This window comes from Peromyscus californicus, unplaced genomic scaffold (genome assembly GCF_007827085.1).
Source record: "Peromyscus californicus insignis strain IS unplaced genomic scaffold, ASM782708v3 Scaffold_14__1_contigs__length_90479793_seg_2, whole genome shotgun sequence".
In the NCBI taxonomy this organism is placed as follows: Eukaryota; Metazoa; Chordata; class Mammalia; order Rodentia; family Cricetidae; genus Peromyscus; species Peromyscus californicus.
Window position 1 is genome coordinate 21,549,191 of NW_026294436.1, and position 14,854 is coordinate 21,564,044.

Consider the following 14,854-nt stretch of genomic DNA (forward strand, 5'->3'; position numbering starts at 1 on the left):
AGACCTTTTTTGTAACTGAAATACAACTCATATATCATAAAATTCTCTTTTTAATGTATATGATCTTATGGTTTCTACAATACTCTGAGCTTTCAACTATCACTGTTATCTGCTTTCAGGACATTTTCATCACCCCCAAAAGAAACCACACCCACTAACGAGTCTCTTCCCAGTCTTCTTCCTGCTGCCCTGAGCATTAATCAATTCCCCTCTCCCCTCTCTCTGGATGTGCCATTTTGGATACATCACACAATGGACTCAGAACAAGTGGGCTCTTTGTGCCTGGACTGTTTCACTTGGAAAGTTTTCCCCAAGTTCATCCATGTTGTTAGCTGTAACTACTTCAATTTTTTTTACTTATGTGTATGTCTGTTTATGTGTGTGTATTCAGGTGCCCAAGGGAGGCCAGGCAAGGCTGCTGGATCCCCTGGGGCTGGGGGTACAAGCAGTTGTGAGCCATCTGATGTGAGTGCTGGGGACTGAACTCTGATCCTTTGCAAGAGTCCCAAGTGCTAACTGCTGAAGCCCCTGTAACATCACTTTTTAATTCCAAATAATACTTCACTGTGTGGACATGGCATATTTTGTTCATTCACTGGTTAATGAACATATACTTATAACAGGATAGTCCTGCTTATTATGGAGTACATTACTGGGTTGGTTCTATTTTTTGGCTATTTTGAATAATTCTGTTATATAATTCTCTATATAAGTTTTGATGTGAGAATATGTTTTTATGTATTTATCTAAGAGTGTAGACTGTGTGTACTGAGTCAAATGGAAACTGTATCTATGTTTAACATTTTTCAAACTGCTATCAGTTTCCTTAGAGATTCTCCATGTGTGGAGGGCTACGAGGCTTCTTAAAGTTCATAAGCAAAGCTGGGGGAAGGGAGGTGAGGTGGGCAGAGACACTGGAAATTTGATTCTATACAGCACAGCCTTAGACACGGTAACACGCTAATGACGCGGCTGGAATGAAATCACTCACTGTCGTACTTCCAACGCACACACTGCCACTGGCAGGCAGAGAGACAGAACACTTCGGTGCAGGGTGGACTGCTTACCTGGGTAGACCGCCGCGTCTGCCGAGCTTGTCTGGAGCGCGCTTTCCGTAAAGACTCTGCCTCCTCATCCCGTACAGGAGTCAGATACGATCTAGGGAAGACAGGGAACAGCAGGGAACACCTTTGCTGCATGCACTGCAGGAACGGAAAAGCACTGCACACACCACAGGGATTCATTCCCGCATGCTGGAAAGAAGTGTTGCTCAAGGTCAAGATGGCAAGGATGCTATCTGCCATCAGTAAATGCTATTAACGTGTCACTGTTCACACAGCAGTGAGCCATCTGAAAAAAGAGAATTGCATAGTTTTTCTTCCTTGCCTGTTCTTACACTTTTCTTTTCTCGTCATACTGTTATGACCAAGAATTGTAGGCCATGCTAAAGAGAGGTGGTGACAGTAAGTATCCGTTCTCTGTTCCTGTTCTCAGTACTCTACCACTAGAAGGGCTGTTGGTTGTAAAATGTCTTTAGACACCACTCATCAAATTCAACTAAAACTTTCTATTCTTACAGAAATCAGGCTAAGGCTTTGCATGCACTGATGCATGGGTCCACATGTTCCCATGGAGATTAGAGACTGATGTCAAGTGTCTTCATCATTCTGTGTGTGCGCGCGCACAGGTGAACATTAATGTGTACAAATGCAGGCGTGCACATCTCACTGTGCACACACACCACAGCATATGGATAGAGGTTAGAGGACAGCTCTGAACATCGTTCCTTACCTTTACCTTATTTGAGACAGGCTACTGGTCTCCACCTCCCATCTCCCCACAGGACCACCTGGATGACAGATGAGCTGCTACCCATGCAGCTTCTCTGTGAGTTCTGGGGGTGTGAGCACAGGTCCTCACACTTGTGTGGTAAACACTTTTACTCACTGAGTCATCTCCCCAGCCCGTCTGTATGATTTTTTGAAACAAAGTCTGACTGAAACTGGAGCTCACTGGTTTGGCTAGACTGGCTGACCAGTAAGCTGTGGCAAACCTCCTCTCCCTGCATCCCCAGTGACGAGACTACAGTTGCGGGCCAACAGAGCTTTGTGTGTGAGTGCTGGGGATCTAACTCAGGTCCTCATGCGTGTCTAGCAAAATCATATTGATTTTTATCGAAAACTCTGTAAGTTTCAAACAAAAGGACCCAGGTTTTGTGTTTATATTTTGCTTTTGTGCCTGTGTGTCCACGCTAGTCGAGTACTCTATCAGCTGAGTCACACATTCAGCCCAATATATAAATGTGTGGATATGTGTGCACTCCCAGGTGTGCGTGGAGTTCTGCACTGAACCCAGAGCTCACAGGTTTAGCTAGACTGGGTGGCTAGCAAGCCCCTGGGAGCCACGCATCTCTACTTCCCCAGTGCCGGACTATAGCCATGCTGCTATACTCAGCTTTTGTACTGGGGATCTAAACTCAGGACCATATGCTGACATGGCGAACATTTTACCAGCTCGGTGACGCCCCCAGACCCCAAATGTATTACTACTATGTACTTTAAGATTTCTTCACTCAGCTGGGCAGTGGTAGTTCACACCTTTAATCCCAGCACTCAGAGGCAGAGGTGGTAAATCTCTGTGAGGTTGAGGCCAGCCTGGTTTACATTGTGAGTTCCAGGAGAGCCAGGATTGTTATACAGAGAAATCTGTTTCAAAAAACAAAAACAAACAAACAAAATTTCTACACTCACAGTCATAAAAGGAATGTGAACTTTGATTTTCTCTTCTCGTGGTATAATAGCCAGCTTTGTGAGTTAAAGTTATATGTGTTGGAAGTATTTTCTCCTGATCTATTTTCTGTAATGATGTGTGTATGATTTGGGTTACATAATGTAAAAAGTTCACCAATAAAAGTTACCTGAGTTAGTGCTCGTTGGAGGAAACTTTTAAATAAAATATTCAAATTCTGTAATAGGTTTATTTATATTTTCTGTTTTGAAAACAAATACTCTGTTTTTCAGGGAATTTTCTCTTTTCTTATTTGGTGGTAGACAATTTCTCATAAAATCCTTATAATAAAGTCTAATTTCTATAGCAGTTATTTTCTTTTTCTTTCTTCTTGTTTTTGAGACAGGGTTTCTCTGTGTAGCCCTGGCTATCTTGAAACTCACTCTGTAGACCAGGCTGGCCTCGAATGCAGAGATCTGCCTGCCTCTGCCTCTTGAGTGCTGGGATTAAAGGTGTGCACCGCCCAGCTTAGTAGTTATTTTCAGTAGACCAATGCCTAAAGGACTTTGAAATTTGATCTAGTTCTAAGATTCTGGATAGAGATGATAAAATTATCACTACCTTGCAGACGAGTCAATCAAGGCCCCTGAGAGTATTAAAATAGTCAAGATCACAAGGTCATTCACCATAAACATTATCACAATGCTCTCTTGCACCCAGAACTTGCCTTACTTTATTCAACAATGAAAACCATTTGTTTCTTTCCCAAAACATGATGACATTCCAGCTATATGGATTAATGGAGCAAGACATGTCTTCCTCCAATTCTACGAGCAGCAGGAGTGAGTAGATGGATGTGTCTTACCCTGGCCTTCCTCTGGCATCCTGATCGCTCCCTAAAGTTTGTCATACTGAACAGTCTGGCTTTTACGTTTGCAGAAGTTGCCATCAAATGTTATAAGGCTGCTGTGAACAAACCATAAAAAAGAAATAATCTGAGGGACTAGATTCTCCTTTAGAGGATGCAATAGGCTCTGTAATCAGTCAGGTGTAACCTGACGCAGAATGGAATGGGAGGTCAAAAAGACTGCTGGGTTCTCCTTCAGTCTCTTAGGACCTTAGTATTCTCAGTCACAAAGTAAAGTCGTAGGCAAAGTGTTTTTCAAGACTTCAGTCATCTGTAACCATAGTGAATCCATATTTATGATGACTGTGGACAAAAGGCCTTTACATCTTCTTGCTAAAAGCCTATTCATTAGTCTGGCCAAATACAGGCATCTCTAATTATTCCAGGGGGTTGGTTCTGGTACCCCTCCCCATACCCAAAGCCATGAGTGCTCAAGTCTCTTACATAAAACCATATAGCATTTGCAGATATATTATATCTTCTTTAAATATATATACCTTAAAACATCTCTAGCTTATTTCCATTGCCCAATACAATGTAAAAGCTATGATACTGGTAGTGATACAATGTTAACCAAGGAATGGTAAGAGAAAATTATCTGTTAAGAACAGATGTATTTTTTCCTCCTGAATATTTTCAACCCAGAGTTGGTTGAATCCAGATTCAAAACTCGTGATACAGACAGTTGATTGTACTAACTTTTCCGTAGTCTATGGATCACTTTCTTTAGTTCCTTCAATGGAACTTTGCATAACAACGAGAGTGTCCAATATCCAGTCTAATATAGGAGCCAGTAGCCACATGTGACTCCTGAACATTTTAAATGTAGCTAGTGCAACAGAGGACATTACCTTTAACTTATTTATCACTGAATTTAAATACTGACAGGAATACTGACTATGACACTCAGAAGCACAGCTCTGGAGTTCTGAGAATATACTGAAAAGGCATATTCTCAGCTCTCTCCTTAAATGTGTATAATACACACCTAACAGAATTCATGAAGATAGAGTGTTTGAGAGCAATTGATTACATTTTCTTCTCCAAGTTCCTCTTTTTCTTCTGTGCTTCCCACAGACAATATTACTATAACCTTATGCTTTTATATGCAGTAATGTCCAGTTTTATGAGCTAATGCTGGGGTTCCCACCTTCAAGGTGTTTATAGGTACAGCAAACAGGAAGACACTCAAAGAACAGAGTACCCCAGAGCCCACTTTTTTCTAATTTCAGTATCGATACTCTGCTGTCTCCAAATGCCTTTACCCATACCACCCTGCTTTCCCTTTGCCCCCCTCCACACAGAACTCCAAGAAAACAGACTGTTACCTCCTTGTGCAGGCCTGCATAGCAGAATGAAGGTCAAAACATGCATGGAGATGAACAGCAAGAAAGGTAAGTGGCTGCTGGGAAACACTGCAGTCTCAGCATCCGTCTCCCTTGGAAACTGGAGAAAGCTTGCTCTGCTACTGCTACCCAGCAAGCCAGAGGCAGAGCTTGTAATTTGCTAAGAAGCTGTTACTAGGAAGGAGGGAACGGAAGGGGGGAGGAAGGCAAAATCTTGGGGCTCAGCAAGCCAATGCTGCTAACAGTTCCCAAAAATACCATTCCATTATATGCATATTTTATATACTGTACCAAACCAATCAATACTCCTTGTCATTTGACAGAGGGAGAGGGAGAGGAATTCTTCCTTATTTGAAAGAAGACAGAGCAGAGAGGTGCAGCATTCCTATTCTGGATGCCATTTCATCTGCCCTTGGGCTACCCTAGATGCAGCATCCACCCAAGTGAGCTGTAAATACTGCCTCTCTGGAGGCCTGGGCCCAGCCAGCTGGCACATACCAAGAGAGGAAAAGAGACAGATGAAAGAGAAGACATGGCAGGAATGCAAAGACAAGTTCAACTCTGCATGAAGGGGTTAAACCTGGATAGGGGAAGGTTGGAAGCACTTCTCAGGCTGAGAAGCTACAAGATCAGGAAGATTTGCACATCTAAGTTTGCTTTCTGCTGCTGTGATAAACACTGACCAAAAGCAACTCTGGGGGGAAAGGTTTATTTAGCTTACATGTTACAGTCTGCCATCTAGGGAAGCCAGAGGGGACTCAAGGCACGAACCCGGAAGCAGGCACTATAGCAGAGGCTATAGAGGAACGGTGCTTACTGGCTTGCTCCCAGGCCTTCATACGTCCACCTTTCTTAGACCATCAGGACCGTGTGCCCTGGGGTGGCACCGTCTTCAGTGGGGCAGGCCCTCATCAATCATTTAGCAATCAGGAAATGCCCACGACACATCTCCAGGCCTATCTGACGGGATTCCCTTTCCCCAGGTATTGTCTAGGTTTGTGTCGATGGGGCAAACAACTGACCAGCACACTGGAATATGCTATATATTAAGGTATGATCTGATTTCAGTGTAGTATAACTGCATCCTAGGGACTATGTGCCATTGTGGACTCTTATTCAGCACTGATATTAGAGCTGAAGTTCAAGCAAGGAACCCTCACTATCACTCCAGTAACCAAAAAGAGAAAGACAGATACAGAGAGAACAAGGAGGGGACATTTCCAAATCTCCTAGACTGGCGCTATCAGGGACAAGTCTGCATGTCCCATTCCACGAGGAAGGCAGAATTATCCGGCCCTAAATGTCAACAGTGTGGAATCTTCAGCCCTTGACTATAGCGCATTCTTGGAGTATGGGCTCAGAAGATAAATCTTTAAGCTATGTGTCCCCTACAGTACTCAAGTAGTCACTGATGAGCATCAAGGCAAGGCTCTGAACCCATGGCTGCCACACTGCACTGCAGACATTGAGCAGTCACAACAGAAACCACATGTCCTTTGAAGTTGAGAATGTTTACTACCTGGCCATTCACAGAGAAACTCTGCAGAGACCTAATTCTAGCCTCCAAGTCCTACCGCTCTAACCTAGAGCTCAGAGAACTTTTTGCTGTACACGGCCAACATGACTGCATTTGTGACCTACCTTCAACCAGCAGAGTATAATGTTGAGTTCTCCTCCTCCTCCTGAACATTTGCTCAATAAAAAACATGCCAGTGTTCAGAGCCAAAGCCACTTTCACAAATGACAGTGCTCTACTTATGTAGGTCACTTTACAATTAGTTCACTGGTCACAGCAGGTGTTAGTGATGCCAAGAATGACAGATTCATGGGCCAACAAGGCCAGTGCATGCTGCTCTACTGTATACCCACAGGCTATACCATCGAGACCTGACCAACTGTCTCCAACATTTATCACTGACTACAGAACAGAGCAGGGTACCATCACTGGTTTACTGTTTAAAATAAGAGAGCCAACAAATTCTATACACATAGGAATAAATCAATTTTTTTTTTCAAGACAGGGTTTCTCTGTGTAGCCCTGGCTGTCCTGGAACTCACTTTGTAGACTAGGCTGGCCTTGAACTCACAGAGATCTACCTTCCTCTGCCACCCAAGGGCAGGGATTAAGGTGTGCAACACCACTGCCTGGCAACTCAAATCTTAATGGGAAGGATGACATAAAAATTATTAAGTATCTATATGATAAAATTTACATAAGCATTACCAGATAAACTAAAAAGTATTACAGATGCACACAGCAGAAAACACCTGAACTTAATCAACTAAAACAAGAACAACAAAAACAATGTCAAATCACTAAATACACATTCAAGAAAGTTAAAGAAACAGGAAACCAGAAAAGCCTGTAAACAAAAGACCAAGTGTTTCACTAGTAGCTAGAAAATGCCAGCTTAAAACAGAGCAAAGCTACTTTATCTTTTTTTGATTGGCAAAAAAATGAAAAACCTAACAGAATGTTTCAAATACAACCCAGCTGTAATTAAGACAGAAATATGCACTCACCATTTAGACTCAGAATTCCCATTTAGGAAGAACTACCCATGAGAAACTCTTGCATATTTATACAAGGGAATATGAACAAGGGTACACACAGCAGTATTATCATTAGTATCACAAGAGAGAGAAAGCACTTCAATGTCCATTAACATAGAAAACAATGGATCATAGTATAATCATGTAATGAACTAAAATAAACATTTAAAGGGGAAAAAACAATGTTGAGGGAAAATAGAAAGTTTCAGAATGTCAGGAATGATTCAACATATATAAAATACGAACTCATGTAAAAAGCATTGTGTATGTGTTTAAGCAATAAAGTAATAACAGCAGCAATGAAAGTTTGAGAATGACAAATACCAAATTCAGCTTTTAGGGTGGGAGTCAAGGGATGCCAGGGAAGAGAGAGATTCATGAGTACTTAAAGCACGTTCTTAATGCTTTATTTGAAAAGAACTGAGGCAAATATAGCAGGATGCTGGGATATGACCTTGTCAGAGGTTGCACACTTAAGATGTTTAATAATTTTACAAGAAAAAAAAACCCTACATATCATGACATCAATAGAACATGTATAGATGTTAGCAGTGGTCTTGCTGGTGGTAAGAATATGGATTGTTTTATTAAAATAAGGTCACTCTGGAACATTTTATAAGCCAATGGTTAAAAGATTTTAGGTTATAATTAAGCCAAATGTTGTGGCTCATACCTGTAATCTCAGCACTAGGGGCACAAGGGAGGATTGAGGCAAAAGTCTTGTCACAAGTTCAAAACTAGCCTGTGGTAGAATGAGAGTCTGTCTTGACGAGAAACAACTGACCTTTAATCTACAAAGGACCATTTCGAGTAATAAAATATACACAGAATGAAAAAAAGAATAAAAGGAGGACACGATTCCTCCCAAGGGTTTGAAGTTTTATTATGGATATAAGGGAGAGCATGGGGAGAGGCAGAGGCATCTGGAAGAGTCCACAGCGAACATGACCGGCAGACTGGATGGGCCATGTGAGGAGAAGGGGTAGGGAGAAGGAAGAGCCAGGAGCCAAGAGGCCTGGAGAGCAGGAACTATCAGTGGTGGCCAAGAGGCCAAAAGGGCTGGTAGCCAAAGTGGCTGAGGTTACATAGGGAAGAGCAGCTGGGGGAAGGCTGTCCAGCCCAGTCCCTGTATAGAGAGGTATGCCAGGCGGGAGGACTCAGTAACAGGCAGGGGCTGAGGGAGACTGATGGCCAGAGTCCATTTTGCTATATTAATAGGCACCTCGGTTAGCCAGATTGTCCTGGGTTTGAGACTTAACATACACAATAGGGTTTGTGTTTTACATCTAAAGCCTTATGGACTACATTCTTGGTAATCACATTCAAATGTCACTGTCCCACACTGTTGACTTCAACAGTGAACTGAAGTCTAGTGAATGGAGATCCCTTGTGCTTCATCCATCCAATGCTACCACCCCTCTAAAGTCCTAAGGATGGGGCATTATTCTGTCATTACAACATCAGGAGACAGCATTGTGCCTACTCTGTAATGGGTACTCCAAACAATTAGCAAAAGGAGTTAAGGTTCTATGTGAAACATGGAATCTGGGTTAGTACAGTTATGTGCCTTGTTATGTATAAATTCCTATTCGTTTGGTAATTTACTACTTCTTAGTTCATCTGGTAGTGTGGGGGTTCATTCATTCTCTTTTTCATTCTTCCCAGACATTTTCCTTCCTTACCTTTTGTTTTATCTACCCTGGACACCATATATAAAAATGAAGAAGGCCTGATCTTGAGCAGGATCTATGGGGAGATATACACGGTGATAATCAGGATTTAAGAGAAAACTGCCAAAGATTCTTCTGGAGAGAAAACCTTATGTTATTTGAGGGGCCAAGGAATGAAACACCACAGGAGAGCAATGATCAGGACCTAAGGAGTAAGAGGCTTCCTTAAAAAAAAGGGGGGGTGGGTGGGGGCATTTCATAGGGTGCAGTTTCTGATTTGAAGCAGAAGTTAGTGACCTGTCCATATCTGCAGAACACAGACTTAAGGGCTTGAGTTAACAAGAGAGCACTACAGATGGAGGAGAGGGGCGAATGGAAGGATTCTTGGTTTGGGCATCAAATTCAGGGCCGTGTACATGCCAAGCAGGTACTCCACCACTCGGCAACACCCCAGACAGAAGGAGAACGAGAAGACTTGCTCGCAGGGTAAGAGAGCTAAGAAGGAAAAGGCTTCCGGCAAGTGTTTGCTTTGGTTCTCTGTCAGCAACCTCTTCTAGTTTGATCTCCGAATTTCTCAATTTGGTAGCACATATGCAGGACAACACTTTTAAAAAATATTAAGAAGAGACTTTCTCTGTTTTAAAGGCCAGAGGGATAAATGGTTTAGTCTGGTTTGCTGCTACCCTTCTTCTTTAGGGGACCTGAGAACCCTAAGAGAAACACCTGTAATGATACTTGAAACAGATGGGGAAATAAGGAGGAGGGCAGAGGGGAAAGAAACAATGACCACAGATGATTACTCCTGTGGCGTGCCTAGTAAGTCGAACATTTCCCTACACCTTGCATGTGTTATGAAGAGCACCAAGAGATCCAGGACAGAACTCTCACTGACAGCTGAAGCAACTGGAGCAGATCTGTTAAAGAGGGAGACCCCTGGGAAGATGCTTCATGTTACAGAAGAAACAGGAACTGAAAAGACACAAAGAAGGAACTTCAGAATGGCAAAGGGAGCCAGGAAAGAATGGTATGAGGGGTCATGACGACTTTTAAAAACAGCAGTGAATTTCATAAAGCGCTGTTGAGAGTTCAAGGTAAAAGAAGAGATGACCATGGAATTAAACGGTTAAGGACATGGCCTTTGCCAGAGCAATGTCACTGGGCTGGCAGGTGGGGCAGAATTTCTATTTTAGTAGGCTGCAGAGTGAGTAAGAAGCTAGGGAGTGGATAAAGTGAAATTAGAGGGCTTTTTCAAGACCAACAACAGCTAAAAAGGGTGAGCTTGGTAACATCAGAACGCAGTGTGGGGCCCGAGGTGAGTCCTAAGATGGGAAAGAGGTGTGTCTCCAAGGACAAATCACGTCTGTGCAGAGTACACTTCTGTCAGAGAGCAACTGAACTTGTGGTTTTGCTTCCCATTATTTATGACTTGTGTGTGCTAAGAGTTGTTTTAAACACAATTGGCTTCACTATAATGGAATGCGGCTCCTGAAGGATCCTTGAGGCATCCCTCCATTTTATTTACATGTCAGTGATCAGTGGACCATTTTCAGCACCAGTACATGGGGACTGTGAATCACACTCTCCGTCTTACCCACCTCAGGTTAGAAGAGAGAGATTTCCTAAGAGGAAATGAATCAGAGAGGTAGGTAAACATATTGCCCAGGGTTATCTTAAGACCCGAGGAAGAAAGGGTGTTGTTTGGAGAAGAGTCCAGGTCATTGCTGTCAGCTAAGCCCTATTTGTAAATACTTCTTAAACAGAAATGTCACCCAATGCTCCAGGACACTGCCAAAGATAAAATTCTTATAGCCAGCATCCTCGCCCAATACTGTACAAGGCAACTTCTCTTTTGATTCTCAGAAGCCCTTCATTTCCCATCAGATTTGAAAGAAGATAGAAAGTTTCCATTTGCTGTGTTTTCAGAAGTGACAGCTCCCCTAATACTCATTTCCTTGAAGTATTATGGTCCCTTTAAAGACATCAAAAGATCTGCTCATCAAGCTCGTAGTGTCAAGCTCACGGTATGGAATGGTCCAGCTAAGCTTAACCTCTGAGATGCCTTTCTGTGATGCTTCTAAGTCAAAGAATGGCAGTGCAGTCCTAAAGACCTGGTTTTAAATCCTTGCTTTTTCATTACTAATTTTGATCACTCAAAAGTTCTTTAATCTATCTGAGCTTTAATTCTTACATGTACTGCAGGGGGTGGGAGGGTCTGGGCATATAACAAACTTTCAAAGCATTAATTTTTTTAAATCTACTTAATCCTTTCATATATATAAAAGCTGACTCAAAATCCACCTCCATGAAGCCTATTCTAGCTATACTATCCTCCATCATTGACCTTGTTTTTTTTTCTGAAATCCTAATATATTTGTTGGAACACACTGTTGAACTAAAGGAGACAATGAGTATATTAGAGATCCCCAATACTGAGAGTACAAGGTATAGCATATCCCTTTCCTACTATACCTATAGCTCTTAGCACAACGCCAAGCACATAGATGTTCATTAGACAGTCATTGATAACTTAGGATCCCATAATTTTGGCATCTAATACTATCTATATAATCACTAACTCCGCTAGTTAGCCAGTGGTGAAGCCCAGACTGGAGAGGTTACATAGCTTGCCTGTGAAGGCATCAACTGCTTTTGGAAAGGTAAAGTATGCATCCTGCTTACAATCCAGGGAGCTTTTTACCCTGGGCCTGTTGCTGTCCTCTGAGGAAGTACCTGGAAATCCACAAGGGCCTTTTGTGTGCTAGAAGCTAACTGCATTCCCTATATTACAACACTTAAAATGGAATAGAGAAGATGTGCTCATCGGAAAATTGATCCAAACACAAACTAGAATCTTTGAGGTCATGCATCCAAGTAGATCCACTGACATTCCTCTGCTGCCACCTTAAGGGCAGAAAAGATTACTACAATTTTATTAAAAAAAACAGCAACAAAAAAACCATTGATCTAACATCTATGTATTAGGCTCTGTGACATGAAGAAAACTCTATAAAAAGCAACAGTTCACAAGTTCACAATACAGTGACAAAAAGCAACAGCATACCATTTAACTGGTTCAATCAGTCCTAAGAACTGTGATAGCAAAGAACACTGGAGAGAATTCTGGCTTCAGCCTGGAGCTCAGGAGCAAAGCAGTCGGCAGTAGATTTAAAATGGAGGAGCTCTGATTGGCACAGGAAAAGACTTTCTGAATAGAACACCATTAGCACAGGCACTATGATCAACAATTAATAAACGGGACCTCATGAAACTGAAAAGCTTCTGCACAGTAAAATACACTGTCTTTTGGACAGAGCAGCAGCCTATAGAATGGGAAAAGATTTTCACCAACTACACATCTGAGAGAGGACTAATATCGAAAATACATATAGAACTCAAGAAACTACATATCAAGAGAACAAATAACCCAACTAAAAATGGGGCACAGATTTAAACAGAGAATTCTCAATAGAGGAAACTCAAATGGCTGAGAAACACTTAAAGAAATGTTCAACATCCTTAGCCATATATAATGTAAGTATATGATATGCAGGGCATCTGCTATATGAACCCATGTGAAAGGGTCGCTTAACCACCCCCACAAGGGGTTGCGACCCACAGGATGAGAACCACTAGACTGGAGGGAACAGCTAGATCTCATTAGGAAAGGAAATAAAATAGTTATGGCTGGATGGTGGGCTAGAATGGGAGGATCAAGTGGAGAGGGGGAGGGTGGATGGGTTTATGGGAGGGAACACAGGGAGAGACCTCTAAAATTAAGGGCAATTTGAGGGTTATTATGGGAACCTAATACAAAGAAACTTCCTATAATATATACATATATGAAGGTTATCTAAATGAAATCATCAAACAATGGAGAAAGAGTCCCAACTGGCCATCTCTTGTCACCAAGTGAAGCTTCCAGTTCTGGAACTGGGTTACCTCTAATCGAGTTGTTGGTCAAAGGGGCCCCATGGGAATCTCCAAACAACCCAGGCTGTTGCCAAGACAGGTTGTTCTCTACAAACTGACAGCAAGGCACCGCTGCTGAACAATTCATTGAAGACGGGGATGTCAAGCTGATGTCTACAATAGAGCCTTTACCCCTACATTCCAGCATCTTTGGTACAGGAACATATTTTCTACACTCTCAAAAGAGAAACTTAAACACCAAGCCAGACACAAACCCTTTATCTACAATGGTGTACTTCCTGAAAAATAAGCTTGGGTAATAGTGGCACAAAGCCTATGGGAGTAACCAACCAATAACTGATTTGACTTATGCGAGCCCAATCTACAAGTTGGAACCTATACCCAACACTGCTTGGATGATCAAGAACTTGAAACTAGATAGCCCAGGAACCAAGGGTAAAACCAAATAATACTAGTCTACAAAAAAAACCAAACCTGTAGTGATAAAATGACTACTGATGATATTCTGCTATATTCGTAGATCAGTACCTTGTTCAGCCGTCATCAGGGAAGTTTCTTCCTGAAGCAGAAGGGAACAAATAGAGACCCAGAGCCAGACATTGTGCAGAGAGTGAAATGCCTTAGAACACTCAGCCCTAATGAGATCTCTTCATCACATTCCCTCTCTTCAGAGCTCAGGGAACCCCGAAGAAGAGAAGGTGGAAAGAGTCTAAGAGCCAGAGGGGATGGAGCACACCAGGGAACAAGGCCCTCTCCATCAGCTGAGCAGAGCTCATATGAGCTCACAGAGACTGAAGCAGCAAACACAGGGCCTGCACAGGTCTGCACCACGTTCTCGGCCTATATATTACAGCTTCCAGTTCAGCATTTTTTATAGGATTCCTGAGTGTGCGAACGAGTGGGTCTCAGCCTTCTCTTGGGTTCTTTTCCTTTTGCTGGTTTGTCTTTTTCAATTTCAGTGTGATAGTTTTTGTATTCCCTTATTTTATTTTTTAAGAATGAATGAATGAAAACCTAGCCACTAGGGTCAAGGTTAACAACTGAACTGTCACTTACACCTACTGGGAGAGGAAAAGTCAGTTTTCTTCAATAGAGTGACACTGTGTATTTCAACCACTCCAGAACAGGCCTCATATCCAGGAGTAGTTGACCAACATAAATGGACTCCATAGTTTTGTGCGTGTGCTCTTATTTGGTTGCGGTCTAGCATTTTTTATTTCTTTTTGGGTGTGGTTTTGTTTTCTTGGTTTTGTTGTTGTATTGGGTTATTGTTTGTTTTTTGAGAAAGAACTTAAAAGTTGGGTTGGGAGGGAGAAGGGATGGAAGGACTAGGGGGAGGGGAAAATATAATCAAAATACATGTAAATTTAAAAATTATTTTTTAATTTTTAAAAATTTTTTTTATTCTTTGTGTCTTTCATATCATTCATCTCATCCCATTCATTTCCCTTTGTATCCACTCTCTGCCATTGCAACACCCCTCCCCCAATAAAATAAAATTTAAGAAAAAAGGGAAAAAAGAAAAATCTCATCATGGAAGCTGCAGTGTGATACAGCGAGTCACACAGTAAACCCTTTTATCCATTTGTCTTTACTTGCAAGTGTTCACTGCAGAGTCATTGGTCTAGTTTGAGGCCTCTGGTTTCTGCTACACTATCGACGCTGGGTTCTCACTTGACTCCTCTTGGATATCCTGCTGTTGCCCTGTGTTGTGGAGATCC

General features: G+C 42.1%; 1 protein-coding gene across 5 annotated transcripts in view; it reads right to left on the reverse strand.

Moving 5' to 3' along the window:
* The window catches only part of Ppp1r12b (protein phosphatase 1 regulatory subunit 12B), a 211,956-nt gene that overhangs the window by 87,073 nt on the left and 110,029 nt on the right, over positions 1–14,854 (reverse strand). For 4 of the 5 annotated variants that reach the window (XM_052737016.1, XM_052737015.1, XM_052737018.1 and 1 more), the window contains one exon: positions 1,068–1,158. The exons of the other annotated variant lie outside the window; for it this stretch is intronic. In XM_052737016.1, the coding sequence (XP_052592976.1) occupies positions 1,068–1,158 (91 nt within the window). The remainder of the gene's footprint in view (positions 1–1,067; positions 1,159–14,854) is intronic. 5 annotated transcript variants of the gene reach the window in all.